The sequence below is a fragment of the Condylura cristata genome, unplaced genomic scaffold (genome assembly GCF_000260355.1).
Source record: "Condylura cristata isolate star-nosed mole 26May11 unplaced genomic scaffold, ConCri1.0 scaffold00031, whole genome shotgun sequence".
Classification (NCBI taxonomy): Eukaryota; Metazoa; Chordata; class Mammalia; order Eulipotyphla; family Talpidae; genus Condylura; species Condylura cristata.
Window position 1 is genome coordinate 7009600 of NW_004567132.1, and position 27323 is coordinate 7036922.

The 27323-nt window shown below is 36.3% G+C and overlaps 1 protein-coding gene across 4 annotated transcripts in view; it reads right to left on the minus strand.

Moving 5' to 3' along the window:
- Positions 1-4809: 4809 nt before the first annotated feature.
- PUS10 (pseudouridylate synthase 10) overlaps positions 4810-27323 on the minus strand; it is a 60854-nt gene continuing 38340 nt past the window's right edge. For all 4 annotated transcript variants that reach the window (XM_004691425.2, XM_012731606.1, XM_012731604.1 and 1 more), the window contains exons 9-18: positions 25549-25613; positions 23338-23423; positions 22199-22324; positions 18769-18825; positions 17845-17921; positions 17696-17751; positions 16608-16725; positions 11772-11914; positions 9396-9495; positions 4810-6825 (exon numbers count right to left, since the gene is read on the minus strand). In XM_004691425.2, the coding sequence (XP_004691482.1) occupies positions 6787-6825; positions 9396-9495; positions 11772-11914; positions 16608-16725; positions 17696-17751; positions 17845-17921; positions 18769-18825; positions 22199-22324; positions 23338-23423; positions 25549-25613 (867 nt within the window). In that variant the 3' untranslated portion in view covers positions 4810-6786. The remainder of the gene's footprint in view (positions 6826-9395; positions 9496-11771; positions 11915-16607; positions 16726-17695; positions 17752-17844; positions 17922-18768; positions 18826-22198; positions 22325-23337; positions 23424-25548; positions 25614-27323) is intronic.

Genomic DNA, 27323 nt, shown 5'->3' on the forward strand with positions numbered 1-27323 from the left:
AAAAAACTTTCTCAGACAATAGGGCCTCCAAATCCTTAACATATTACCCACTCTGCCTCTGCTCTTCTAGTGAAAGATGTGGCCTTTGAGACTGTGCTTTTTGCTTGTTGAAGTGCAGCTTTGCACATGCCCATATTGTAGACCTCCTTTTGAGTTGTAGTTGTTTAAGATTTGTTTCATTTATCCTTAGAAATCTATCGCTTACCACGATCCCAAGTACAGTTGATGCTTAATAAATGGCAGCTATCATTAGAGAGGGAAGGGTGAAATTAACATAGGGCCATATAAAAATGTGGACAAAGATAAGGCTCTTAGTGGGAAAGGTACTTGACCTGCAGTGATGCCAAGATTTCCAGCTTGTGGAATGCTTTACTCTCTGCTTCCTGCACTAGGGAGGACTGTAATAGGGAAAAGTTGAAAGGTATCAGGATTATTTATTGTCTCTGACCTTGCTTCTCTCTACTATATGTGGCAGTTCAATCTGTAGTCTTTCTCTGTTGCGTTTCCTTGACTTCCTATCCCTTCACAGGCACTCCAGTATTCATGTAATTGATAATATATTACATTTTTGAACGTCTAATGTGCAAAACACCAAGTTCTTAAGGGATAACAGTAAAATGCATAAAGTAAACAAATTATAAATGTGCAACTTGATGAATTTTTACATATGTAAACAATTATTTCCAGAAGTTTCCTTCATATCCTTTGATATCTACCTATTCCTACCACTATTCTGATGTATAGCATAAGAACATAATATATTTTTTTTCTATAATATATTTCTTAATGGCCTTTTAAATTACTACTGTGGTGAACAGAAATAGCTGGGTCATCAATTTCTAACCTAATGCCTCAGAAAAATTATACTTGCCATGTTAAGAGACTTGTAATTCATGATCCAGGCTGCTTAGTAGCACCAAATAACTTGTTATATCACAAAGTGATTTACTGAGATTAAAGACATTGCTGTAAGTGTTAAATAGCATGAGAAATGGAAAGAATAGGGATTTTTTTGGTCAACACATCTGGGCTATGTCACTTAAAGTTGTTTATTATTTAGCAAATCACACCTTCTGGGAATCTATCTTTTCAGATATAAAATGCAGATAATTCCTAGCCTGCCTGTTGGTTCTATAATGCTAATCAAATATGTTATTAAGCCAATACACACACACATCAATCTCCATGGTTCTGATTAAGCTATACTTTAAAACATTCCTTGCATTTGTCTGATACATGGCAGGATGAAAAGTATTGCTATGTATTAGTCTTAAGGAAGAACCCTAAGAAGAATTTCTCTTTAGAGTGGCTAGCCATTGTCCAGATAGAGTACCTTTATTTCTTATTCTTTCCAGAGACACTTTCTATTATATAATGATGATAATGACTTCCTGTTCTGAAAATCTGTGACTCTGAATATCTTTGCAATATGGAAGTAGTCTATCTTCCTAAACAGCTAGCCATTGTCCAGATAGAGTACCTTTATTTCTTATTCTTTCCAGAGACACTTTCTATTATATAATGATGATAATGACTTCCTGTTCTGAAAATCTGTGACTCTGAATATCTTTGCAATATGGAAGTAGTCTATCTTCCTAAACAGCTAGCCATTGTCCAGATAGAGTACCTTTATTTCTTATTCTTTCCAGAGACACTTTCTATTATATAATGATGATAATGACTTCCTGTTCTGAAAATCTGTGACTCTGAATATCTTTGCAATAGTAGATTATGAATTGGAAGTAGTCTGACTATCTTCCTAAACAGGCTTATCATAATAACTAAGAAAGTTACAACTGAAGAACTTCAGAGGTTGAGTATGAAAAGTATAAAATTAGAATCTTTTTTGCATTCTATATAATAGAAAACTTCATGCTACTTAACATAAGCCCAGGAATGGATAGCTAATGAGAGAGAAATGTATGTATGGGTTGTCTGTACCCATTTTTATGCCTTTGTCTAAGACAAATGTTTCAACAAATAATATCTTAACAAAGTTTAGTTAAAGCACCAGCTTATCAATTAAAAGATCAAATCTAAAAACTAATTGGGTCTGCAATTTTTTTATGCATAGAAAAGTATAGATCACCTTCCCAGTACCCTCATTAGTAAACAAAATGCATAGTTTCTTAAGCAATTTTTTCTAAATATTTTTCTATTCTAAATGACTGTGCCTTTAGTTGTATGACACCAACTGCTAGTAATATTTAGAGAAGACAGAACTTATCATACTCTTAACATTTTTATTTGTTTCAACAACCTCAGTTTACTATTGGACTTTTGAAAATTTGAAGAATTACAAATAAAGTTCATTAAACACATGTATAAAAAGAAATACAGAATAGCAAAGTATAAAATCATATATTTCAACAAATTGCATTTTTAGATATATAGGTAAATAAAATTGTTTAAAAACAGTTGCTAATTTTTCCTTAAACTTCATCTAAACAAAATATAACTTTGCACAAAAGGTAGTAAGAAATAGATACAATTGAAAGACTTTGGGATACATTTGTGGAACTCAATCTCAGGAGACTTGATGAGTGACATGGTAGCTTTTATTAGCGAATTAGTTGAAATACTAGTCACTAATTGCACAGTTAAGATATCTCTTAGGAGAGACAGAAAGGACCACACAAAGTCTTTGGGTAATGGGCATTCTTAGTGCATGGTTCAAACCAGGTAACCCCTTCAGAGCTTCTGTTTTAAAAGAATGTACTTAAAATACTGCTGACTGATAAATTCAGAGCACTGCGTAGTGGCACTATTTTATGACTTTTTCAAATATTTTTATATGCTTCTTCATGGCAGAAATTAATTTTGAGGCACTGATGGGTGAATTTTAAAAGTTCTCAGGTACTGTTCAGTTATTTAATGTTAAGTGTGATAGCTAGATGCAATAATTTTTCAGATGTCAATATACCTTTTATTGTACATAATATTTTATCACCTTTGTAATATCTTTGTATACAGTGATTTTTCTTCTTGAGAATAAATGGAGAAATTGTAAACTTCTTAATATTTTGTTGCTATTTGATATAAAAATAATAATTGTCTCACAGAAACAGTGGGTGTTTTTATGGAATGTCACAGACAAATTATGTATTCTAATGCATATTAGCTCTTTGAAATGATAACTTTTTGAGTGCTAAACTGCTTTTTTTATTTCAATTTTTGCTTTCCTGACTTATTTTCTGGCTATCCTTCTCCTTCCCTGAATAGTTTAGGACAAAGTCATTTTTATACTGAACAAAGTGCAGGTAGATTTTGCCACGGGGGTAACTTAGTATGGTAGTAAGTGTGGAACCAAGAACATGTGAGGAGTCTGGAGGGGAGTCTCAGTGACCTGGAATAAAGATGCACAATATGAGCTTGGTTATGAAGGTAAATGATGTATTAATTATTTTGAAGCTGATGGGAGCCAGATTTCTCACATTCAGGGAGAAATTACAAATATGAAAAAGGAGAAAACTAAAATAAGGTTAGAATTGGAAATACTAGTTTAAGTTAAACTCATAATTTTCAACATATATCTATATGTAGAGAGAAATACATAGATGTAAGTGTGTGCATTTGCCATGAGGGTTGGACACAGCAATGTCGTGATAGCACTGAGCAGACCTACTACCCAGGTTTTGGTTTCAAATGTCATGTTCCACAAAAAAGAAGCAGTTTTTCTTAGTGAACCAGCCCATTCTAGGTCTGGTGCAAATGAAATACAAGTTGTGCCTGGAGTGTCTCTGTATTAAGTAAGAACATGTTATAAGAATGGTGGGGCATGTCAAAAGGATAGAGGATCCAGATCAAAGGAAAATCCACAGGCCAAACCCACACTTCGACATCAAAATAAATGTTAGGGACAGGTCATAACCCATTAAAAAAAAAATAGGAAGTCATGAAATCACAAGAAGAGAAGGTTCCTTGCAGTGGAATGCCAACCAGTGAAGGTAAAGGGATGGTGGAATCAGAAAATGAATATTTGATAATCACTGTGATTATCGAATCACTGATTCAGGTAAAAATCAGTAGTGAACGTTTGATGATGTTCTTACAACATCATATTTACTAAAAGAAAAGTGTAAGAGTAGAAAAGCGTGTACCTTCATTAGCTAATCAAAGCCCAGTCATAAGTAACTATACAAATCAAAATAGTACAATACCTAATCAGATGCCAGAAGATAGTATTTTTTTCTCTGGTGGTGTTACTAGAAAGGTATAGCCTGAATCTAATAAGAAAAGATCAGGCAAACCCAAATAGAGGAGCAAGGTAACTGCAAGGTAAGTGAGCTGAAATCTTCAAAAATGTTAAAATCATTTAAGTCAAGGAAAGACAAACTTACAGATTGATGAGACTAAAGAGACAACCACCAAATGCAAAGAGAGACCCCTTGATTAGGAAGAACATTGATGGTTAACTGGTGAAACTTGAATGGGGTCTGTGAATTATAGTAATGTCAGTGTTACCTTCCTGCTATTAAATTGAAACTACAAGAACTGTTGTATTTTATTTATACTAATGTATTCAGAGTGTTGGGGCAGCACTGGCTGAATGGTTTAGGAAGAAAAGGTCCCTTGTATTTTTTGCAATTTTCCTACCAGGTTGAAATCATTTCAGAATGAAAAAGTTAAAAATATCAATTGTTTTCATAATTTAAAAAATGCACCATTTTAAAACATCAATTCAGAAAAGCTTCCATCAAAGTACATCCTCTTACATGGACTTAAAAATCCAAGAATAAAGCTTTCAAGGAAAAGATGTCTCCAAGATTTTTTCTCTTTCCAAATAGAACTATAACTTTTAAATTTATTTCATGTAATGTACAATGTAATCATTTTACTTGAAAAATTTTTCACTTCACCAACTTTACTTTTACTTTTCCAAGTATTCAGAGTTGACATTTTGCCTAAACTAAATCACAGACTATATCGGCACAAAGAGATAAAGGGCCCCTTTTCTAAATGCTTTTAAAAAGATGTTTAATCAGTACTATCAGAGGCAATAACAAATGTAAAAATACTTTCATAGAGGCAAACACGAAACTATAGTATTCATTATTTAATGTTTACAGGTCTGCATAAAGCAGACCTACATTAATTTTTAAACACCCATGTCTCGTGAACATTTTGAATAAGTATTTACAACTAATATCTACTCTTAAAATATTGCATATCTCACAAATGGAAATAGAAGTCTTCTAATTTAAGTTTGCTGAAGAGGTTCTTCCATTTCGCAGATTCACTGAATTCACAGCTGAATCAAAATGAAACTTGCAAAAAAAAAAAAAAAAAAAACTATCTCCCAAATTATTTAGATCTCTCCCAAATTATTTAGATCTCTTTGGTTGTAACATTTCCACCAAAACTCAAAAATGTTCACACAAAAGCTTTACTCTTTATCAAAAGCTTATTTCTATTATCCCTTTATCATTTCCTGGCATTGGAAATAGTGAAAAAAAAAATGCTGTTATTTGTATATGTAGCTTATCTAAATTTCATCATTTTCCTGATTTGTAAAGTGGATAATATATCTTTGTATACAGGAGCTATGTATAGTGTAGAGATGGGAAACTAATTCAGTACTATCCAAGTCATCTGTATTATAAAATAAGCTGACAGTTGAATCAGAAATGATGGAAATTACACTCAAATCTGAAACTTAACTGATAATGACTTTTTTTTAGGTTTAGCTTACTTTTCCTCTTTGTAGTACCAACTGATGATTAACTTATTAACAATGGTAATCATAGGAGATCATATGAAATATACTTGGGTTGTTTTTTGGTAAGCTCCTTGATTTGCTCTCTCATTTCCAAAGGTCAGGTATCATGTATCACCATGTTATACACATTTAAATGACATCCTTAGGGGTCTCCTTCACATAGCAGGTGCTCAGTAAAAGGGTTTATTAGAAAGGACCCTGGAGACCAGGAAACTTCAGTTCATCCTATCTATGGAAGTGACAATTTTAGATAAACCATCTATTGCCTATTCTTTGGTTTTTATGTTTATAAAATAGAAGTGATAATATCCTATTTACCTGATGAAGATGGTTGAAATTGAGTAATACAAGGAAGCACTCAAGAATAGTATCAGTTTACCTTTAGCAATCTAGATTTTTTTGAAGTCTTATCCCTGGGATTGAAGTTATTGCAGGCACTTGTGTCTCATTTAAAAGAAAGGAGTTTCCTTACCACGACATGCCTCAATTCCTAAGGTTTCATTTCCCAGGAAATTTATTGACAGTTTTAGATTGTCAAAATAGTAACTTGAAATGATTAAGATGTGACATATCACACCAACTTCTACTGGTAATAGCTTACTTGAAACTTAATAGGAAAAATAATAATCATGTCAGGTTTGCATTTGATATCTTAAAGCATACTGTATTGCATAAATCTAGATATAATGTATATCAAAATCATTTTTAAATTTTATTACATGATTTTAAACATGGTATGTATCTTGTGAAGGGAAATTTTGCTAAGAGAAATTACAGCTCAGATTATCAGAATTTATCTTGTCTACCTCTCTAAATGAAGCATTAAAAAAATTAATTCATTATGCATTGTTTGGTTTGTTGGGGGGTTGAAGAGGAAACAAGAAAAATCATGACATTCTTAGAACCATATAACAAAATATACACATACATAGATCCTGAGATGTTACAACAGATTTTAAAATATAGAGATCAACATGATCCAAGTTGTTACTGAGACACCCTATGGTGGGTAAACATGGTGGATGTCCACATCAGGCCAGGAAAACCTTTGTTGCCCAGTTTGAAAGCTAGTCTTCCAGAGCAGGGGGCCAATCAACATCTACAGACTACAAAGAAGAAAGCAAGTCATTAAAACATATTACTGTTTTAATTAGCATTTACTGGTAATACTGTATACTTTTAATAGTTTTACTACAATGTAACAGACATAATTATCTGAATAAATGAGCCATTGAATACCATAATTCAAATCTAAAATCCATTTTAGGACTCGGGAGTCCTGGGCCCAAGGCCTGTTCCTGAATTCATAGAGTGTTGGTTATTCCATTGCTTACTATTAGTTGTGCCTTTTGAATGTTAAAGAAACTAGGGTACATTGACATTTTTTTAATGTTACATTGTTAAGGGGAAGGATGTCCTAAAGGAACTCTGCAGTGTCTTGTGGACTCCACTCCCTACTCCAGCTTTCTGGACTCTACTCCCTACTCCAGTGATTGGAAACTACAACTCCCAGCAGTACCAGGCCGAGAACTGTGAGGACCCAAGGGCGGAGCTAAGCAGGCATTCTGGGACATTGGGGGATAAATAGGTGCCATTGCGTCTCTCGCTTGGGAAATTGCGCTCCAGACCACATGACTCAGGGTTTTCAGTTAGTTACCAGAGCTCCAAGTCGGCAAGCTGGTAAGATATTACAGTTATTTCCTGTTGTTTTTCCCTTTTCTAAATAAACCCATTTTGACCCTGTTGTGTGCGCCTGTAGTCTAACAATTTTAAGCGGGTGGGTGAGGCCCCACGGACAGGTGGCCCAGTTCACACTGGGGTGGCCCTGTAACAATATGGGTAAAATAGTAAATAAATTCACATGGCAACACTAAGTCTCCCTCAGAAGTCTCAGCAAATTTTACTCTTCTGATCCCACTTGGTTACTCAACTAGACTATAAACTTAATCTTTGTTGTAAATTAACAACTAAATGTGAAATAAATATAAAAGAACACTTGGAACAAGTAAAGGATTAAGGATCTTTGTGTATCACACAAAACTTTTGTTCTTTTAAACTGAATTTATGTATATTCAGCCTGGTTTGGCTCTTCTAGAACAAAACCTTAATCTTAGAGACATAATAAAATAACAATAGCAACTATTTTGTCTCCACATAAACAATCTTGTTACAGGACTTAGAAGTATGAAATTATACCTGGTCTAAACTACCCTGGAGGTTCTGACCTATAAGTTTTAAAAAAGAAATCCACTTGGTCTATGTTTTTTGAGATTTATTTGTGTTTAAAACCTAAAATTCGTTTAAAAGCGAAAGATTTATATGATCTGAAGAGAAACCAGAGTATTAAAACCTAAAATTTAAGTAGTTTCTTTTAAATAATTTTTAAGAGTTAATGAAATTAATCTGAGTTCTTTTACATACTTGACTCAAAAATTTTCATTAGAAAAACCCAAGTAATTGTTGCACATGTTTGTATCTTTTACAAAATATTTTGGTTCTTCTTCGGAAGATAGCCTTATATACTAAACACCCATCTCTAAGTAAACTGGTGGTTTCTCAAGCCTGAAAATAGTGATCAACTCCACAGGTGACTGCAAAGGACAATCAGGGTTGAGAAACACTGGTCTGTGTTTTCAATACTCCTAAGCTGTTTTAAGAATTTAAGTCAAAGAAGATGAATGCTTTGGGATTTTCTGTTATTTAACAGAAAGTTGTCTTTTTAAAATAAGCCTCATTGAGAAGGTCACCTGCAATCTAAAGTATGCCCTCAGTGATTATCCCATCAGAGCTTTATAAAATTAAATTTGAAAGTACTTTATAGGCTTAGTGGTAAGGTAAAGGCTGTCCCAGTGATCATGATTGCTACTCTAACCACTTCTTTTTTAGAACTGATACTATTATCAAGTGCAAAATGCTAGCCTCTTGTAAAGGTTTTTGTTTGTTTCTTGTGGAGATGAGAGGTGGGCATAGAGTTGCAGGACTCTTCCTACACTGAATTATTTACTAAGGAGCACAACTTGTGACATCATTCCTACTAATACTCAAATGTGAAAAAATATTTATGGAAAACTGCCAATGTGTCTAGCCATTCTTCTGATGACTTAAGAAGTTACATGCTTTCAAATCAGACTACAAGAGCAGAGAATGTGGACCACTTCTATAAGGAGATCCTTATAGAACTACTTTTATTAATAACCATTGACTCATCCCATTTTCTATCCCTGTCCTGAATATGTTTCTGAGTAGCCTACCTTGAGTTTTTTATAGAATAATATAGGTATGAATAAACGCTAGAGCCAAAGGAAACTCCATTCCCTTATTTGACTTAAGGGCTTATGTATGGCTCATGTCATATGTAAAGCACGTTTAGTAAATTAGCTATGTATTGTCAAGAATCATAAATGAAGCCTTGTATTTTTTTAAGAGAAAAATTCAGAAGACAGTCTCTCCTTGCAGTACAATGCTATTGTGAGATTTTGGCCATCTTCAAATACCTACTAAGGTGAGTGGTACTATTTAGCATAATGCCAAAAAAGCATGTTTGTTACATTTACTGTACAAAGAGTATAATAGAAAGGTTTATCTCCACAGGGATTACAACTGAGATGAAAAAAATGTACAAAATGAAGAATAATGTAATATATATATATATATTAATATATAGATAAAGGTTTACCTCCACATCCAGCTCAAGAATGTCTACAGTCACATTCATCAGAGAGCCAATGTTTGGCTTGGTTCTTCCAAAGTCTCCATGTACAAACTCTTTAATGTAGCTGGGATTGGCTTAAGGAAAATATGGAGATAGCCAGCTTCGCTGAGATCTAGTAGATAAAGGGAAATGGCAAGCAAAAGCAAATGTTAAAAAAAAGGTGATTCCTGGGCTGTGATTTGTGATATATGTGTGTGTTAGAAAGTAAGCTCAGACACACTGGCTCTTCCCAGCCTAGCAGCCAAGATCAGGAACTGGGACCTATGTTAATATCAGACTTACCCAGAATCGTGGCCCTCTTCTTTCTCCAGCTCATTTCCAAGTCCCAAGATTTAGATATTGACTTTCAAAATTAGTTGTAGTTCACCACTAAACAACACCTACCCACCCCTCTACTATTTTCTTCCATGCTACATTTCTGTTTTGTCACCTTTCTGGTTCCATATTTAATAATACACCCAACATCTGCCAGATGGTGGGTTTCCACAAGGCCATACACAGTGACTCCAGTAAGTTTCCTTGTGATATGACTCAGTGCACAATGCAATAGGATGGAAGGTTCATTTTGTCTTGATGAAGGCCCTTCAGGAGGATTATCAAAGGACCTACATTCTAGTTATTTGTTAACATGGTTAGCAAGAGAATTAAGTCTTTCTCTTTTAAAAAAGTAACTTTGTGTTTCCCTCATAGGTCCTAAAAATCTCCAGCCATTAACTAGTGCTAGAATCAGTCACTAACAATATTATATTAACATTCCTCATATAGGGAGGGACTTTTGCTACCTTCATTCACAACTGAAAAAGTATTAACTGGCCATTTAGTAAAAACTCATTCAGCATTATGTTGCATTTTATAAACCACTCTGAATACAAAAAATAAGTTTATTCTCAGAGGACAAGAAGTTAACACTGTAAGTGCTGATCTTACCTACTCCTCAGTTTCTGAAAATGTATTCACTCTACCTTTACCAAATGTTTTCATTCTGACATAAGAGGTGTAATTATCTAGTAACTGTCTTCTTTGCTAATTACTTTGCATAATTACTCAACAACTGTCATTCTCTCACTTTCTTTAGAGAATGTCCATCTGAATAGCAATGATAGGGAGAGATGACCAAAAATCCCCTCTAATAACCAGTTAAAATGTCCAGAACAGTTCTTATTCATAGCCAGAGGGGTGAGGAGATTATCAAATGAACTGACTCAGTATACAGAGAAATATATGTGAAAAAAAAATCATCATTACCATATGGCAGCTAAGGCTTTGCTAGATAGTTGGGTTTTTTTTCCAGTTTTGAGTGTATGTACACAGCCGGTTCTGAATACATTTCAATGAGAATAAAAAGACGTTATACCACTTTTCCCCTAGGTGCATCAAAATTAAAATTAGGATGAAGTAAAAGGATTTTTTCCTAAACTGTGACTTCTTTGAAATTTACCTACAATAGGTAAATGTGTTCACTGTGGTTTAAATAGGTCATTCCTTGATCCAAACTGCAAAAAAGTCAGAAAATTTTAGAAATCAGTAACCTATACATGTTTCAGTTGAATAAATCCTGGTCACTTGTGGACTGGAACAGGGTTGGAAGGGGAGGGTCAGTGGATAGGAGAAACAAACTAATTGCAGCATAATGTGAATGAATGCTCCTTGGGGATGGACGTAACATTCCCCCCACCCCCAATCCCTATGTATAGCATTAGTTTTATAACTATATTTTATCACTTAGGCTACTGAACCACACCCTAAAATCAAGAAACAAATGAAAACTAGCAGCACATTTGAGAAGTGAATTAAAACTCAGACGAGCAGCTCCCAGTAATGCAGTTCTGATACAAAACCGCAGAAGGCATGGTCGCTTATGGGCAAGTGCTCTGCCTTGGACTATTCTCTTGTTCTGGGTCAGCGGCCAAATGAAGATTGGTATGTAAAGTAGGGCCACTCCCATCTACTATCAGTTTTTAATCCTCTGGGGCAAAGCTCAAATATTCTGGGATATCCAAACATGGGCATGAGTATGTGACTTGTAAAATGTGTAAAGACAACAAATGAATCAATCAAAAGTGTTTCTTGAGTATTGAAAATGTGCTCAGCATTGTGTGAGACGCTGTATTACAAGAAACATAAGTACGTACTGAACTTGCTGTTTCCTTCCTCATAATTTAAAATGTCATTTTCAAAAACTAGTGAAATAAAAAACACCCCAAACCACCAAAATGGATTCATCTCCAGCCTAAACTTTTCCTTATACCCGCCCAAATCCAACTGACCCTCTTTTTGAAGGTAACAAACTTCCAAGAGGATTTTGTTTAGGTTACTGCTATGCAGAAGTTCAAAGGATACGTTCCTGCTTGAGTCTTAAGATGGAGGCGGAAGTGATGCTCATCCAAGTAGCATGTATCCATGGAGTGAATGACTCGAGTTCTCACAGCCAGTGGTCTCCGGTGAAGAACCCGTAGAGGTGTTTTCTGATCAATCTTTAAGTCCTAGAAGAGGATGATACACAAGCATGGAGTCAGCTTCGTTGCCCAGTGAAACCTCCTTTGTCATTCAGAGCTTCCCATATTTCCTTAGGGCTCCATATACCACTGGAGGTTCAAACTCTGGGACTTTTCATAACCTTGATTATAATTACTCATTTTCTGGGGCCCCCCAATAGACCATAAAAAAACCTTTGAAATAAATGCTCCCCAAGGTCTCTTTGTTTTAACTGTTAGGACTCTGGATTTGTATCCTGCCTTTAACAGACCTTTCTAGAAGGCATGTCCTTAATCTTTTTTACCCCTTAAGTCAACAGACTGACCAAAGTATGGGGATTTCAGGCTGAGATGACAAATGACTGGGTGTAGGAGGTGCGATATCAGCATTACTTGTGTGTATGGGCAGTTTGCATGTTTCAGGGTGATGTTTCAACATAACTTACAAAATAAGTGTGGCTAATAAATCAGTACCTCTTAGTATTTGTTAGCCCATTTCAAGGTACTTGAGAATAATAACACTACATATCTTTTTTTTTTTAAATAGTAAGTTTATTCTTACATCATTTTGTGCCTTTTTCCATCTCAGTTGTAATCCCTGTGGGCTTCCCATCACCAAATCACCCATGTGCCATCGCCATAGTCCCATGCACTCCCACCCACTGCCCATTTTTGATCCCATTCCCCACCCAACCCCCATAAAATGTGTCTGGTATATAGTTGTCCATCACTTCCTCCCCTTGTTCCTTTATGCTCCTGCTATGACACTGCATGGTTTTTGTTTTTTAATAATAGTTTATTTTCACATCACTTTGTGCATTTTTTCATCTCAGTTGTAACCCCTGTAGGCTTCCCATCACCAAATCATCCATGTGCCATCACCATAGTGACACTGCATGTTTTTTATTCAGACTTTTTAGGGGCACAGACTTGTTCTTACTATTAAGAGAGTTGCTTTTATGTCACAGATATAAATTAAGAAATAGATGTTAATATTGCAAAAAGCTCACTGATTCCAAGTTTCAAAAATAGATATTAGGCATAACCAGAAATGTAGGTTCATAAGAACTTTGAAATTTCTTGTTGGAACATTTCCTTTATTTACATGATTAGTGAACACCTAAAGCCCTGCTAAGTAAAGAAAGGTTTCTGTCTGGCTTCCCTCTGTTAAATTCTCTGAGAAAGAGCAATTTCTGACAAAGACTACCCTTGAACAAATGGATACAACTACTTGAACCATGGGCCCCCTCCTGACTCATGGGTTTTATGTTCCTTAATTCTTTGATTTTAGAAAATCTCTTTATTCTGATGAGATAAGCTGTCTCCCTAAGATTCTACATTCTTCTGTTCCAAAAAGTCCAAAAAAAAAAAAAAAAGAACAAGGCTGAACTATTAGGTTCCAGAAACTAACTGTTGGCTCTTAAATAAGTCAGGAATGTTACTCAGCTCTGTTTCCTTTACCATCTATTGCACCCAGGAGACTGATCCACAAATTAGTCCATGGAAACACTAACCGAGCTACTAGACCTAGCATAGCTCCCAACATAGCACTGAGATCAGCACATGCTTGTGTGTTTTGTTTTGGGGTTTTTTTTTTGGTCTGCTTGATTTTAGCACACAAAAGGAAATCATTTCATTTTCTCTGCTATTGCACTCTCTTGTCCCCATACTGCTGGGGACATAATGTGTTTTCAGAAACACATTTAACACAGAAGTGATTATTTTTTTCTTCTTAGAAGTCAGTTCCTCTTTGAAAAGAGGAAACAAGTAGTAAATTTGAAGTGGCTTTTTCTCAGAATGGAGTAGTAACTCAGTTTTTATATTGTTGATGCCAATAGTAATATTTGAAAACTGTTCTACCCCTAACAGTTAAGAAAATTATTGAAAGTGAACTAGTCTCGCTTGGGCTTTAAGCCACTGAAAGACTCCCATCATCAAGTTCTCTATAGTGGCATAGGGGTTAAGTCTCTGTGCTGTCATGCTGTTATTGGTAAGGCCTGAGTTCAATCCCTGGCCAGGGGAGTGACCCACATGGCACAGCAGACTGCTGCTGCCCTCAGCAATGTATTTCAGTAGATCCGCCTGTTCTGCTCCCCACTGTATCTCTTATGAACCCTCTCACCCCCCAACCAGTGGCCCTGTACCCCAGTTCTTGTATGCACAAATAAAAAAAAAATCTTAAAAAAAAAAAGATTCCCATCATCACTTAGTCCATACCTATTAAAGTCATCTTTTGACATTACTTCTGATTAGCTCTCTAATAGCTGCTTCCAGACTACGTATCTATTTTTTTAATGAGTTATTGTCTCTACAGCATTCGAAATGATTTGTACACTTGTAATGGAAGAGAGGTTAGAAATTTGTTTTGTAATCCTAAAGATACCTGTCTGAAGTCTGATTAACCACCTAAAGGCCATGGATAAAGGGCCAAGTGCCAAAGGGCTTTAACTATACACTACAGAACTGAGAACTGAAGGACCACTGGTGAGACTGAGCCCATCCCCTTATTGTAGAAAAGAATTTCCCTAAGCAGGAATACACGTATCTTGCATTTTTTTCACTAAAATATTCATACTACCAATATTTTTCTGCACTTTGATGATTTTTTTCTTACTATGCATGTCCCTTCAATAGATATAAACCTACCTCTATTTGTTTTTTCCCCAACATACATACATTAATTAAAAGGGATCACATGTTGTTTTAGCCTTAATTTTTAATCATTGTACAATATTCCAATTTATCCTACCACTTTTTTTTTTTTTAAGATTTATTTATTTGTACATACAGAACTGGGGCACAGGCCAGAGGCTCAGGGGCAGTGAGAGTCTTCACCAGAGACAGAGTGGGGAGCAGAACAGGCAGATCAACGAAGTACACTGCTGAGGGGAGCAGCGGGCGGGTCAGGAGAGGTCTGCCACGCCATGTGGTCACCTCCCAGGCAGGCGGGGATCGAACTCATTGGAAGTGGCTTTTTAGCTTCTCAGTGCAGTGTTTTAACCTGCTGCGCCACCAGGGAGGGCCCTCCTACCACTTTCTTATTGAAGGAAATTCAGTTTGGTTCAAATCTTCTTGTTGCTTTTGTCACTTTGCACAAAGTCAGTGCAGATATCCTTTTGCACTGGAGTCTTCTACAGGACAGACTGCCTGTAGTGGGAGTTCTGGGAAGAAATTCAGGGTTGTTTTTTTTTAATGGTCATGCCTCATTATTTCCCAAAAAAAGATAAAACACTTTAAATCTCTACTAATAATGTATGCAACTCCTCAACTTCGACCAACAGGTGTTCTGAGTCTGAGAGGAATAAAGTAATTTCTTATTGTTTCTTCCCTCTGGAGGTAGAATAACTTTCAAATGAATGTTGGCTCTTTGGAGTTGCTCTTTTTTAGCTGCCTGGTCATATCTTTTGTTTCTTTTTCTTTATTGGGTGTTTGTATTTTTCACATGCAAATCCTACTTATGTTATCTTTTGCTATATGATTTGTTTCATATGTAGTCATGTGTACATTTGTGTACATTTGTGTATGTGCATGTGTGAGAAACTATGTAGTGTGTGAATGTCACAATACATCACAATGTATCATCCGCTAAAAACTCTTATAGTTTATTTAACCCCCTTAGCACTTACAAGGAACATTTTCCTTTGTCAATAAATATTCACCTACTACAGAATTTCTAATAGCTGGCCAGTACTAGTCCAGCAAACAGATAAGCCATAACATTAACCAGTCCCTGTCATTGGTCATCTACATTATTACTAAATGTTGCCATGTAAACAATGTTGTAATAACCATACACATCTTTGTGTCCATTATGCTCAGTTGTTATATTTGAAAGTAAATTATCTTTACTGGAAGAAGTGGAGCAGATGGGCAGATATATGCAAATGAACAGGTAGAGTCTTGAGAGTGGCATGTTTATGTGAAGGAAACCTAGCATGTGCCAAAAACTGTGCTTCATATATATATATATATATATATATATATAAATATAGTTTTGTTTTACTTACTTATAACATGTTTTATTTATGCAGCTCTATGAGTTTTATTTTGTATTGCCTTTATAAAGATGAGTGGTTATTTTTAAGATTCATCTTTTTCTTTTATTTTTCTTTTATTTATGTATGCCTACAAGTACTGGGGTGTAGGCCAGAGATGCAGGGTGTGAGGAGATTCACCAAAGACAGAATGGGGAGCAGAGCAGACAGATCTATGGAAATAACTGCTAAGAAGAACAGCAGGCGAGACAGGAGAGGCCTGCTGCACCCTATGTGGCTTAGCTCCCTGGGCTGGAATCAAACTCAGGCCACAGCAGTGATAGCACTGAGACTTAACCCCTAGGCCACCAGGGAGGCCCCTGATGAGTGTTTTTTATCTGATTAAACTCACTCAATTCTTTTAAATAATTAAAGCATAAAGAGATTAAAGTAACTGTGACTAAAGTCACACAACTAAGAAATTTATACCCAGAGCCTGTCCTCAGAATCAGACTTTTAACCACTAGCAACACTGCCTGTTAGGCAGATGAGATGAATTGCCCAGTCATCCATCAGTAATTTGAAACTAGTTTCAGGATTTGAAACTAGGTCTCAGTCCCAGAGCCCATTCTCTATGACTTGTTGGTAACAAATTAGAAGACAAAAGTTATAAACTATTGTTTTATAAACAATAAAAGAATAAAACAAAAAGAATTAGAGTAAACTACCTTCATGTCATTTAGGAATTCAATGTCTTTCTTCTGTATTGCTTTACTTGTCCATATTAAGGCACTGTATGTCTTGGTCTTTTCTTCTTCACCTTCTTTCATATGTCCTATTGCCTCTCTAAACAAAAACAAAAGAAAGTTTGTTTGAATATATAAAGCACACACAAGCCTTGCCTCAAACTTCTTTCTTCAGAAACAACTCTGTTGCAATATAATTTACATTAAAATTCCCATTTAAATTCACTGATTTTTTAGTATGTTTACAAAAATGTGCAGATATCACCACAATCTAGTTTTAGAATACTTTTATCACCCCACCTCTACACCTATTTGCAGTCATTCCTCACCCCTCACCTCCTCCATCCCTTTGCAACTATTCAATTTTCTGTCCCCACAGATTTCCCCATGCTTAACATTTCGTATGAAATGTAACCATACAGTATGTGTTATTTAGTATCTGGCTTCTTTCATAATGTTGTCAAGGTTTATCCACCTTGTAGCATGTATCAGTATTTCCTTCCTTTTTATTACTGAATAATATGCCGTGTTTTGTTGATTCACAGACATCTGGGTAGTTCCTATCTTTCAGCTATTGTGAATAGTACTATGAATATTCATTTAGAAGTCTTGTGTGCAGACATACATTTTCAGTTTTCTTGGGTGTACATCTAGAATTAGGATTGCTGGGTCATACATAAATCTAGGTTTAACCTTTTAAGAAACTATCAAGTTGTTTTCCAAAGTGCCACACTTTCAATCCAGCCAGAAGTGTAGATTTTCAATTTCTCCACATCCTTGCCAACAGCTGTTAATTTCTGCATTTTTTATTATACTCATCCTAATCAGTATGAAGTGACTTTGATTTCTATTTTTCTAACGACTAATGATCTTGAGGTGTTTTTTTTTTTTCATGTTTTTGTTGATTATTACTTCCTTAAAGAAAATGAATTTTTTATTGGGTTGTTTTCTTATTATTGAGTGTAATTGTATTGAGGTCTTTGTATATCCTGGGTACAATTCCATTATAAAGTATTTGATGTATAGTCAAAATTTCCTTCTGAAATCACCACCAGTGAGCCTACACTTACCTTGTAACAAGCTGCAAATCACGGACCTGGATTTTGTTAGATGAATTATTAATTTTCTGTAGTAGCAGAAAAAGAAAAACAATTAGCAACTCTAGTTCAGCTACAGAGTTGCAGAAACATGACGATTTCCATGTCATGAAGTGGTTTACCTGCTGAAGTTCCTTAATTTCTTGTGAAGTGAAATGTACTCTATGAGGATTCACCAGCTCAATTGCAAAGGGCCTTCCTGGCAGCACACACCCCGTCATGAAACAGAAACGTGTTGATGGAGTTAACATTTGGGCTAATGCAAGAGGGTTAGGAGGTGTGAAAAATGAGTTGAACTCTAGAGGACTGAAAATTTAGTGACATGACTACATCTGGGGGAGGGAAGAATGTGTGAAAAGACTCAAGGGGCTTTTGAAGGGCTGCTAAACACCAGCAACATGTGAAAATGACTGCTCTCCCGAAGGTACATGAACAAATTACAAATAAAATTAATTACAAATAAAATCCAAACACTACTTGACTGGCGACCCTAATGTAGCACTGTCCCATGCAGCAATGCCAGGTGTATACTACATTGAATTCCATCCTAACCTAATCCACCAGTGAATGGAAAGGCTGTGATTCTATGAAAGGAAAGGACTATATACCTAACAGCTCAGGACTAACTCTCATCATTTTTCTTGTAATGAAACAATGTAAAATGAGAGAAATACAGACTAAGAGAAAAGAACAGTTTTTAAAATGAAGTTGTGCATTGAAAAAATGTACTGTTGCTGCTGAAATGTTATTAAATGGGACAACTAATAATCAAGCTTTTGGGGGGAAAATCAGGCATCACCTTTTTAGGCACAGAAATGTTCCTTATAATCTACAGACATGCAACAAGATGGTCCCTGAAGAAATAATTTCTGTCAATGCATAATAGTATTTATAAAGGTGACTCCATAATCCACAAGGTTTCCTTATTTTGAGAAGCTCTGGGCTCTGTCCACTTGGGTTTTTATCTGACTAAAGTAATCTGTCTTTTTCAAAAGGGTGACAATTTGAAAGTTAGTTCCAATCTAGTAATGCTAGTGCAATCTTACCATTTCCTAATGTTCTCACATCTACATCTTCTCTTCCAGAGGATGAAAAATTAAAACCTTTGGAAAAATAGATAAGGGGGGAAAAGTCAGAGATATAATAGTCCTTTCCTCCTACCCTTTAGTAGAAATCCAATTTGCTTTGAACAATCCATATATATACTATTTCATTTAATCCTTATTACTTCAAGAAGCAGGCACTGAATAAGAGAGAACAAGCTTCTGAAATGTTAAGTACTTTCCCCAGGACACATAACTAACTAGCAGAGCTAAGTGCTTCTGATATCAAAGCCAGGATTTAACTACCTTCCCCATCCCCATCACACGGGAAAGTCAAGACCTCCACTACTCTGTCCACAGCTTATAGTGATAAATCTATTGTTTTCTCTTTTTGCTCTTAAAACAAAACAAAGCAAGACCATTTATTTGAGAATTAAATTCAATGAAAATAAGAGGAGAAAATAAAAGTTGGACTCTGAAAGCAAATCGCAAACCTAAGCTGGGACATGACAGTTAGTGCACATTGTAAGAAAGATGGGTCATCCGACACTAAAAGTGGCAAATATTAGGAGGGGGAAGTGTTGTGGGGTTTTTTTTAAAAGGATGTATGTTTGCTACCTGAAAACTTTCATTGATATGCAATTGACAGATAACTTCACCATCATTATTACAACACCCTTTACCATAAGGAGGCATCAATGCTTTATGATAACACTATAAAGTACATAGTACTTATAAGGATGGTGACAGAAACAGGATAAGTCCTTTGCCTAAGGTCACATCAGTGCTAAGTAGTAGGGTCAGGATTTGAACTGAGCAGTCTGGCTCCAGCACCTCTTCACCACAGCTATTCCACACCACAGAGACATAGCTCTTGGAAGAGCTAAGCGTGTGCCCTCAGAGACAAGCAAGACAGTCTTTTTGGACCATGGGTTGGGAAGGGCTGGAATGTTTAGGGAATCCTGGTCAGTTATTATAAAATGGTACAGTTCACAGAGGCTGAGGCCTAGAACTCAGGCTCATCGCCTCTTTTATTCATTCAAGAACAAATATGACAGGGTGTGTGTACAAGGCACTGTACTTGATGCTAGGGAGACAAAAGCAAACAGGATGGACACAGCTCTTATCCTCACAAAGCTGAATGTGGAGCATTAGGGGTTATAATATAGTGGGTAAGGCTAAGATGGGGCAAGTACAGAACATTCCTGTACGAAGAGCACAACTGCAACATCAGCCACAAGACTAGAATTTACTCTTCAATAATCTAGTCACATTGGTGAGCACAAGATGAGGAAGAACAAGATTGGAAGAACATAGGGGGAAGGGAGGAGAAAAAGGATGGCCATTTTTCTCCCAGGAAAAACTCCACATGCAATGCAGGCTTTGGAAAATGGAATGCTAAAAGGTTTGAAAAATCCCATGAAAACAGCACTGAAAATTAGCCTCCCTTTCTAGGCTGTTGAGCTATGAAGAAAGTAGGATTTGTTGCTTCCTTTACCTTTAATAAATCCCTTTTGTAAGCCTAGGTAAACACCTGGCTGCATGAGCTTAAAGTGGGCTCCTCTGTGAATCACAGGGCCCAGAGTTGTGGGCCTCACAGAGAGAAGCAACCCCAAGTTGGGTAGATAAGGGCTAGAGATCCAAGGCAGACCTGGAATTCTAGTTAGGATCAGAAGTCTAGGTAAAGCACCAAGTTAACACCAAGGACCGGCCAAGCCAGCAGCTGGGAAGGCCACAAGGGCCGCCCTTCTCCAGATCTAGGCTAGACTGAGTGTAGAAGAAGTGTCAAAGGACCCTTTTTCACATGCCATTGTTAAGCTGCCAGTAAACCTAAAATATCGGGATCTTCTAGTCAGAGATAACAGACTTCGAAGTACTGCTATCTTGGGATGGATACCCATTGTTAAATGAAGAGTTCATCTGGGAAGCAGCCCTCTTGGTAATGGGAGCCTCCCTGGAATCCAAATAATCAGAACTGAAATCTCTTGAATTTTCTTATAGAAAGGGAGGAAGGTGGCCCTAAAAAGCGTTTGAAAGAGATATTTTTGTGCTAGTTTTATTCTCATTTTTTTTTATAGTTTGGATAACTCTTATTAGATAACCAGTGTGTAAATATTAAATTAAATAGGTAAAAGCTCATGACAATAGCCCAGAGTCTTCACTGCTAAGATTTTGGAAACCATTAAGTTGCTAGCTTACTTTCATATCTATTAAGTAAACAATTCTTAAAGGCTGTTTAATAAAAGATCCACCTACCTAACAGGGAATAAATTATGAGGGATGTGACTTGAAGTACTTCACTTTCCTCTTGACAAGTCAGAGAACTGGAAGGGACAGACATGTCTCAATCATATGTCTGTCATTCCTAATGCAGACTTGTCTTACGGTTTTCCATAAAAAAAAAAAAAACAAAAAACAGCTATCTAGTCTGTCTCCCAAAAAAAAATATTCTACTTAGGCTGGGAGATCCACTCCAAACAATAATATACTTATTCACTGCATACAGTTCTTCCTGATACATAGCATGGTATCTTGAGATTGAAATATTAGTCCCTTTCCTCGAGTCTAATGCTACATGAAATCACAGGTTTTCTGCTGCCTTTGACCTGAAAGGCCTATTGAGAAAACACAAGCCTGACAGGATCTGACTCATCCTACAAATCTGGGCTTATTCATACCTAGGAATAAAAACACAAGAAAACTACCATTAAGTCTCTTAAAGTAGTAGCTAGCTAATCTGTTTTCACTAAGTCTGAACTTTATTCCAGTTAAGGCTTAGCAGTTAAGATGGAAAGCAGGCATATGCCAATGATTATTTTCCAGCATGCACTGGATAAAGGTATGGTGTTTTAATTTCCTCATATTCCCCCCAAAAGAGGCCAAGGATAAAGTGTCTCAAGCTCACAGCTTAAGTGCATTCATTGAAAGTAGTTTCAATTGTTTTGAACTTACTAAAAAAAGATCAGTTATTTTAAGAGAGGGAAGAAATTCTTGGATCCAGGCCCTCCCTGGTGGCTTAACACATTAAAGCACAACACTATGAGCCCATCCCCAGCCAGGGAGTGACCCACATAGTACAGAAGATCTCTCTGTCTCACCCGCTGCTCTCCTCAGCAGTATATTTCAGTCAGTCTGCCTGTCCTGCTCCCCAATCTGTCTTTGGTGACTTCCCTCACCCTCTGTACCTCTGGCCTGTACCCCAGTTCTTGTATGCATAAATAAATAAATCTTAAAAAAAAAAAGATATTCTTGGATCCTTTGGCTCAAATCCAACTCAGGTCAGAGGAACACAAGACCCAGAAATCCCTGTTCCTGGAACACTGCCAGGATAGAGGCCCAAACTTGGCAAGGGTTTATAAAATCTTTCTGGCCATCTTCATGAAATCTACTCATGAATGATATGTATTTAACATATGAATATTACAACACTTACTTTCTGCTTTGAATACTTTCAAAAGATGATCTGAAATTAGCTCTTCCACCGAAGACTCCAGCTTCCTTTCTCCATCAATTATCCAAGGAGTTTGTGGCAAATTTCTGGAGTATTTATTATATCTCCCTGCCAATGAAACATCAGATTGCCTGGATGGAATGGTGTGATTTAACACAACAGGATAAAAAAATAAAAACTACCTATTGTGCGCCAATAACTTAGGAACTAAGAGATAAGACAAGATGTAGCCTTCAACAAATTTATAATCTAACTAGGGAACCCAGACACACAGAAAAATAAAAATATAATAAAAGACATGGCTAAAGGTATGATATGAATCATCAAAGGAGTTCTAAAGGAATGCTCAATATCTTTAATGATCTTATTGACTGAACAAATTATAATAATTACAGAACACACAAAGGATCATTAAAAGAAAAAAAAAGAACAACTACTACTTTTATGCCTGATTAATAATACTTTCAAGGTAATAGTCATTGGTGATAATATATTCCAGAGAGTTGAAATACAGGAAATTTTAAAGTTTTTGTAATTGAAAAAAAAAACCCTACAAGAACATGACTCACTGCTTTATGATGAAAGCTATGCAAAGGCAGGCAGTTTAACCACCCTAGGGCAAAGGATCACAGACCTGAAGAGCAATTTCATTTCAGCTATTACTATGAAACAGCTGTAGCTATCAAAACAAAAATTCTCTGCTAAATTGTCTCTTGGGAAAGTTAAGACAACCATGTTTTTTTTTCCCCCAGCCAGAAGTGTTTAGTCATTCTGAAGATGGTAAAATTATTTTTTCAAGTTTGCTTTTATAAAACATCCCCCCATGGCTGTTTCTCCTGACCAGTTTCTGGCCTCTACATCTACCCATTTTTCACATGGTCTTCTCTGATAAAAGCTATCAAAATCCTTTCCTTTTGGCCATATTATTTTAAATGGCACCTCCTGACTGCTTCTTAAGAATGCCTATAGAACATAAAATTAGCTTGGTTGTCAGTTCTAGTTCTCCAAAGAGTTAGCTACTCAGAATCTAATAACATAACAAGAAGAAAATAGAGGAGTTGGTTTGAGGTTTTGAGAAGGGGTGATACATTGACAATGGGAACTATATACCAAATATTTACCAGCCACAAAAACAGCACCGTGAGTACATTCAATTTCAAGAACAGTGCATACAGCCTTTGGTGAGCTTGGAGGACAAGGAAACTGCCTGCAAAACAAAATAAATTTTATAACCACTATTTTCCAGGCATGCTATTAAATCACATAACTACAATGAATCAGCATGGTCTGAGACACACACAGAACTTGAGTCTCTCAAGGACTAAGACTTTTCCTAACTTAAGTTTGGGAATTCTAAGGGTCTTTCAGGAGTCTGGAATACTACTTTATTTTATTATTTTTAAAGATTTCTTTATTGATATATACAAGAACTAGGGTACAGGCCAGAGGTACAGGGGGTGAGAGGATTTACCAGACTGACAGGGTAGGAGAACAGGCAGATTTACTGAAATACAATGCTAAGGGGAGCAGTGGGCAGGACAGGAGAGGTCTGCTGTGCTATGGGGGTCACCTCCCTGGCTGGGGGGGGGGGTAACAGCTGCAGTGGCTGTGATAGCTTCATAGTGCTGTGCTTTAACACCTTGTGCCAGTAGGGAGGGCCCTGGAATACTATTTTTAAAGATTTACTTATTTTTACAAGAACTGGTGTGCAGGCTGAGGTGCAAGGGGTGAGAGGATTCACCAGAGACAGAGTAGGGAGCAGAACAGGCAGATTTACTGAAGCACACTGCTGAGGGGAGCAGCAGGTGAGACAGGAGAGGTCTGCTGTGCCATGTGGATTAGTTCCCAGGCAGGAGATGGAACACACTGATAGCTTGATAGCACTGACACTTTATCCCTGCACCACCAGTGAGGCCCTGGAGAACTACTTACAATACATGAGAGTGGTACACTATAAATCAGGGTTTTGCTACTTACTATCTTTCATGCTCAGGAGGCCTCATGTTCGTAGATGACAATTTTGAGGTTTGGGAGAAAAATCCAAATAAATGAAACAGAAACGTCTCCAAGTTCTTGAGCTATTTTGCTATCCACAAACATGTGCTGCTGGTTTACATAATCTTCAACCATTTGGAAAAAGTTGATGTGCAATGAAAGACTTTTTTCTATGACTAAATTCATTAGTGGGGGTGGGGGTGGAGGAGTGGAGAGTATTCTACTCTTCTTCTGTCCTTTTCCATCTTATTTCAAGAATTTGGGAGTTAAATCACAGAGCCGAAAAAAAAGAAAGAAAATGTGGCAGGCTATTTCCTTGTAGCTAAAAAATTCCTGAAGACAGGAAGGAAAGAGCAAAGTCTAACTTTATTCTCTGTTTATTATTTAGGAATGTCCTAAAAACCTGACTAGTTGTAAACTTAACACCAAATGCATGGCTTGAAATATTCATATAGATTCCCAACAATGTTTAACAAAGAAAGAAATACTTTAGATATTTAGAACCATTGCTTCATTTTTATGTTAAAAAATTTAATAAAAATAGGGCCACGCTGGTTAAAAGCACAGCACTATAAAGGTAGCCACAGCTGCTTCAACACAAGTTCGATCCCCAACCAGGGAGGTGATCCGGATGGTGTGGCAGACCTCTCTTGACCCCTCAGCAGTGTATTTCAGTACATCTGCCTATTCTACTCCCCACTCTCACCCCTGCACCTCTGGCCTGTACCTAGTTTCTGTATGCACAAATAAATAAATCTCTAAAAAATTAACAAAAATAATTCAATTCTGAGATATGCCTTTACCCAGTAAACTATATTAAATCTTCTTCACAAATTCATAGCTTGAAATTTACTCAAGGATATTCTGGGTGGGTAAATACAATAATACTTTATTAAATAAACACACTAAAAATTAGAATATAAGGTTCATTGTGTCTTGCATGTTTTAGCACATGAATCTTTTTATGCCCTTCTGGAAATGGACAAATACTAGGACATGCAAGATTATAGACATAATAGGACCAGCACTGAACTGGAGTCAAAAAACCTGGCTCTAGGTCCAGCCTCTATTACCCAATTGAACTCCCGCTTTGGATCTCAACATCCTCATCTAAAAGATAAAGAAAGTGGACTTGATTCATAAATTCAAATACTAATTTGATAAACACTAAACACCACTTCATGTTATGTATTGCACCAGAGACTAGCACTAGAACAGTGACTAAGACACAATCCTAGTTCCTGAAAGATATCCAGCCTTGTTTTTTAATCCAGATAGCTCTCCTATTCCCATTAGTCTAATATTCCATGTTTCCTTCTTTCTGTACTACTACTTACTTGCAGAAATCCTCTTCTTTTATCTTATTCAGAGCTTTCAAGACTGCCATTCTAGTGAATACTGACTACATAGGGTAAAATGAGAAGAAAAACATTTTTATCATCTAGACAAGAAAACATCAGTATATATTTTTACAAACCATATTTAGAAGGCAGAAATACTCAATGACTTCAAGAAAATAAATCAAATGTGAGCATTCAGAACATCAGGCCTGCAACTGTGACTCCTTGATGGCCCTCCTCTTCAACCTAAACCCCAGGTAGATGAAAAGGCCAGAACTTACCTTCTCATTGCATTATCCCACTTTCCTTGAAATGTACTATTTTTCAAATACAAAATTATGACACTGTAAGAAATGCATTTTGAGTGTTTTTTTTTTCTGGAAATTTAGGAATTAGTTGCCAGGATAAGGGTAAAAAAAAGTCAACCACCTGCCCTGGCATCTAACAACTCACTGTGAGTCATTAGTCACAAAGTAAATGAAACCACTATACTGAAGAGATAGACATAAGGACAACAAATGTCCTTGTTGGATTTTTTTAAATGAAAGCCATATCCCATATATATAGATAATGCTATTATAAAATTAATTAGTGCATATGTACAAGGATAACTGATAAATCATTATTTTTTTACTTGACTGAAAAGAGGGACAATATAAGTATTCAAGAGTTTATCACAAAAGCAATGGTTTTCTAGCCATATTTTGGTGTAGGGCCATAACATTAGAAATGAAAAATTAACTGACCACTATTTTTTTTTTATTAGATAAGAAATCTTAGGACCAAAAGAATTTCAAGGTTATTTAATTTACCTGCAGCCATGAGGCAGGAAAACTGTTATACCTATTAGCTAAATGGTGTGGTGTGTATGATGTCTTGACAAAAATTTCCTTATCCTACTATTTGACACTTGTGCTTGCATATGTCATCAAAAATAACAACAACAACAAAAGTATATCTTCAATAAATGTGGCCTATAGGTCATCTGGGCAGAAATTCTGGGCCTATTGCTTACAATTTGGAACAACTTCATCTGTTAAGTTCAGGGGCCTGGATAAACAATGATAACTTTTCCTGTGTGCCATGATGTGAGAAAAGGAGAAAAGCATTGTTTTAGGCTTTGTTTGCATGTCTGATATTTCTACATAGAGCATTTGACAAATGTTACAAATCCTCCATCCACTCCCCAAGTTCTACAAGGTCCAACAATTATCAAAGACCAACAAACATACCTTTTAATAATAAACTTATGTTCTTTTTAATCACAAAATGGAGTTAAGTAAAACTAGGAGTGCCTGCATCTGCACAATGTCACTAAATAAGTAAATATTAAAGTTTCCTAGTAGCACATCTTGCCATTCTGTCCTGGCACAATAGAAACCAAAAGTTCGTGCTAACTACTTAGCTTGTTAGCATAAAGACTAGCTAACATCAGACAATACAGATACGTTTGAATAAAATGCCTTTTTCTTGGCAAATGTAGCATGAAATAGGCTATATCAATTCAGAACTGTCCTAAATAATTTAAGATAATAGCTTTAAAGCACTAATTTCTAGAAAATGGGTGTTAGACAAAAACCTGGAATGCTGATATGTTTTTTCCCAGATGATGCAATTTTGAGGATTAAAAATTTAAGAGTTGGCCCTCCCTGGTGGCGCAGCGGGTTAAAGCACAGGGCTGGGAAGCTAAAGCCACTTCCGCATGAGTTCAATCCCCGCCTGCCCCGGAGGTGACCACATGGCGCGGCAGACCTCTCCTGACCCACCCGCTG